Source organism: Trachymyrmex septentrionalis, unplaced genomic scaffold (genome assembly GCF_001594115.1).
Source record: "Trachymyrmex septentrionalis isolate Tsep2-gDNA-1 unplaced genomic scaffold, Tsep1.0 scaffold20, whole genome shotgun sequence".
In the NCBI taxonomy this organism is placed as follows: Eukaryota; Metazoa; Arthropoda; class Insecta; order Hymenoptera; family Formicidae; genus Trachymyrmex; species Trachymyrmex septentrionalis.
In genome coordinates, this window is record NW_017305180.1 from 6,837,745 (window position 1) to 6,841,527 (window position 3,783).

At 28.4% G+C, this 3,783-nt stretch overlaps 1 protein-coding gene across 2 annotated transcripts in view; it reads right to left on the reverse strand.

Annotated features, from left to right (window-relative positions):
• Positions 1–2,730, reverse strand: part of LOC108747771 (inorganic pyrophosphatase) — a 3,728-nt gene extending 998 nt beyond the window's left edge. For both annotated transcript variants that reach the window (XM_018485516.1, XM_018485515.1), the window contains exons 1-5: positions 2,502–2,730; positions 1,583–1,821; positions 384–470; positions 214–277; positions 9–71 (exon numbers count right to left, since the gene is read on the reverse strand). In XM_018485516.1, the coding sequence (XP_018341018.1) occupies positions 9–71; positions 214–277; positions 384–470; positions 1,583–1,821; positions 2,502–2,700 (652 nt within the window). In that variant the 5' untranslated portion in view covers positions 2,701–2,730. The remainder of the gene's footprint in view (positions 1–8; positions 72–213; positions 278–383; positions 471–1,582; positions 1,822–2,501) is intronic.
• Between the last annotated feature and the right edge of the window lie 1,053 nt (positions 2,731–3,783).

Below are 3,783 nucleotides of genomic sequence, written 5' to 3' on the forward strand. Positions count from 1 at the left end.
GTAATTACCATTCATTTGATCAGCCAAAGGATCATTAACATCAATTACAATAATCTTCCAATCAGTTTCGCCTAAAATTGTTCATAATGAAACATACAAACTGTATGTAGCACTGTATTTTATTTGCACATAAATTATTCTAATATTCTATACATTTTTCAGTATAAGCATTAATCTAGTAATTTTAATTAATAGACAAATTAATTAGTTAACCTTCATCAATAAGTGCCACTGTTCCAAGAACTTTTACTTTTAATACCTCGCCTCGTTCTGCAACCTATATATAAATGCAAATATATTTCCATCAGTTATTATAATCAATTACAATTATTAAATTACATGACAAAAAAATTATTAAAAATATCACTGCAATTATTTCTCACCCTATAACCTATTTCAAGAACATCAATAGGATCATTGTCACCTTTGCAGCCTGTTGCTTCATCCAAAACGTCAGGATTTTCCCAAGTCTGTTAATTATATTATTTAGTAAAATTATTTATGTTACAATAGCAAGAGAGATAAATTATAATATTGTATATTATAAATTATATTATATCAAATAACTTTTAACAAGAGGTAAAAGATAGTATTTCTTATAGTAGATAGTTAAGAAACCAGGAAACAAGATAACATTTCAAAAGAGATAAGAAAGAAATAATTGTCGAGTTTTAAGTGTATGCCTCGATTACAAATTCACACACACATATGCAATACAATATATTATGAACATGAGATAAGAAAAAAAAAATATATATATATAGATATGCTAGTGTCTAATGCAATTGTTAATACTTCCTTTTATTATGTTCAGATAATAAATCAATGAGATAATCATGTGTATTATCGCAGAACATATAATAATTTATTTGGACAAGTGATAGATATAAAAGAATGTGTTTCATAGAAAATGTATTTGCCACGAGACACATTATTGCGTTTCTTAAAATAAACGAAAGTATTGTAAATGCAATATTTTTAAGAATTAAAGTTATAAGTTATTATATAAACTTTCTTTCATTTCACTACAAAAAATTCTTTTTATTTTTCAAATTTTTTAAAGTTTTACTTTATTTTAAATATAATTTGTATGTTTTATACATACTGGATGATTCATTTTAATTTTCACAGGCAAATATTTAAAAAAATATATAATTTTACTAAAAAAAAAACCTTCCAAATAAAAATTGTATGGTGTAGAGTAGAACATTCAATGGTGACATTTATTTTTATACCATACAACTTTTATTTGGAAAAATTTTTTGGTAAAATTATATATTTTCGAAATATTTTTTGGTAAAATTATATATTTTCGAAATATTTGCGTATTGAGATTAAAATGAATCACTCTGTACATGTGTTCTATAAAATAAAACTCAGTGATAAATAACAGTTCAAAATAACAGACCAATTATTTTTTAAAACTTGAATTCCTACTTCTGTAATACCATATATAAAATATAAGAATTTTTTGTAGTAAATAAACATTATTCCACTGAGATAAAAACAAAATTAAAAAATAGATATTAAAACAGAATAAAAAGAAGCAATTAAATAACAACAGAGTTACTAGAGTTCTTACTTGGGGCAAAGCTCCATAATTCCATATGTAGCCATGATGAGGGAAACAATTAGCGACAAATCTCAATTTATCCTTCTTAACATCCTGTTTAATGGGATTCAAACTCTCTTTAAGACAAATTTCCATTTTAGCGTTTGTCCACCTTGGTATTTCAACAATCATATGTAATGTCTTGTTGTCTTCGTTGGCAAAGAGAGGAACATCATGCATGGGCGAGATTGGGACACCCTCATCATTTTCTACACATACGAATAAAAGAAATTTTTTAAATACTTTAAAAGAAATATTGTTAAATATTGTTAATTCAAAATATTTCTGTTATTTCATATAGTAATTCAAAACATGTTATGCAAGAATATATCAGAAAAATCTCTAGCACAAAAAAGACGATATAAAACTTGGTGAAAATATGAATGTATAAGAACATATGTCTAGAGCATGATTGTAACTACTTCCTCATTCATAAAGCCTATAAATATGTACTTTCACTGGAGTTAAATATCATAGGTCATTGAATTAGATCAATGCACGAAATAATATCGCGTATATCATGACAAAAATAGCTCGTGGACGTTTGCTATTTCAAACAAATTATTATTTCAGTGCGAAATATACCGTAGTGAAATATGCAGTAATGAACTTGAAACCAGGATTGAAATCCGACAGTTACGGCGCGATCGATCAAACTGATTAGAGTCCCCTTAAATGATTCATCATTAAGATGTAAGCGAAACTTCATGCGACGTTGTGTCATTCGAGAAAACTCAAGTCATTAATAATAACAATAAAAATATTAATAGCATGCACGCAAGAACGTGTATCCGTGACCCCGCAACGACGAAGTTCACGATATTTTGCGTAGACTTCCGCAAATGTTGCTTCATCGTTTATTTGACTACGTCACGTCGAATCTACTCACTGAAAAATACCCTGTAGTTCGTGTTGTTGAGTGCACCTCTCTCAACGGTCGTGTACGACATGTCTTGGCAAAATTTCGTGAAAACAGCGAGCTTTCTAAACACCGGTCTACTGGTTACTACGAACCGCGACGGAATAACGAATTTCGTCAAACCGTGGCAACGTAACACGTGCAGCGTTACCAGAAACATTTCTGCCATCTGTCGTCCTGCGCGGCAATCTGCAAGTGTCTGCAAACCACAGGAGGGTACAGAGAAAAATTTTGTTATCAATATCAGTTGATAAAAAATATATTTGGCAAAGTTTATTTGATATATCAATTATATAAAGTATAACAATCCACGATAAACACGCGCATAACATGTCATTTTATCCTTCTTTAATATCTAATAAACAACAAGAACAAAATGATACATCATGCGCATTTTAAGTGAAACGGAACCAAAATCAAATGTCTCCTCTGTTTATACAATATACTTTTGATAAATATTTAGTATAACGCTCCCACCTCCAATTTTCTGTAATTTTGTAAATTTATATATTTTTATTAGAATATATTTCGAGATACGAAAAGAAACACCTAACCAAAAATATAGCTAGGAGATACCAGAGAGAAACCTGAGAGAGACTATTCCGGCGCCTTTTTCCTGTTACCGTCGAAATCTCCCGTACACTACCGCCAATACATCAATTTCAGTTTGGAAACTACGTGACTATATACATTTTCTTACACTATCGATAAAATCGTATCGTCGAAAGTAGATGTGGTTCGTCTCTGTAATACATCCTCAGGACAAAAGTATGCCGACTATAATTACTAGTATGTATCAAAGTCTCTATAATTACTAGTAATTGTAGAAATTTTTAATAAATTCAATCTCTTCTAAATATATATTGTCCATTTAAAGTATAATTTAGCAAAAACGAGCTATAAAGACCTTCCCCCGTCAGTTTTATCGGCGGTTATCTTTTCTTTGTAAGTATACTCACCCATAAAACAAACGAGTTACTAATAAATTTAGTAGCCCGTTTTTGCAGGTAAGTGTATTTTTAATTTATTTTTAATTAATCTTTTTATTTTTATGTCTAATTATTTGTTTGTATTACGCTAATGAAATTGCAATAATTTTTTTAAATATTATTCTTTATTGTATTATCTAATTTAAATAAAAGGAGAGTTACTTAAAAATTACTTTAATATTTTATACAAATTTATTTTTGCTAAGATCTTTAAAAAATATATATAATTATTTTAAAGAATATATATATAATTACTTTAGAGA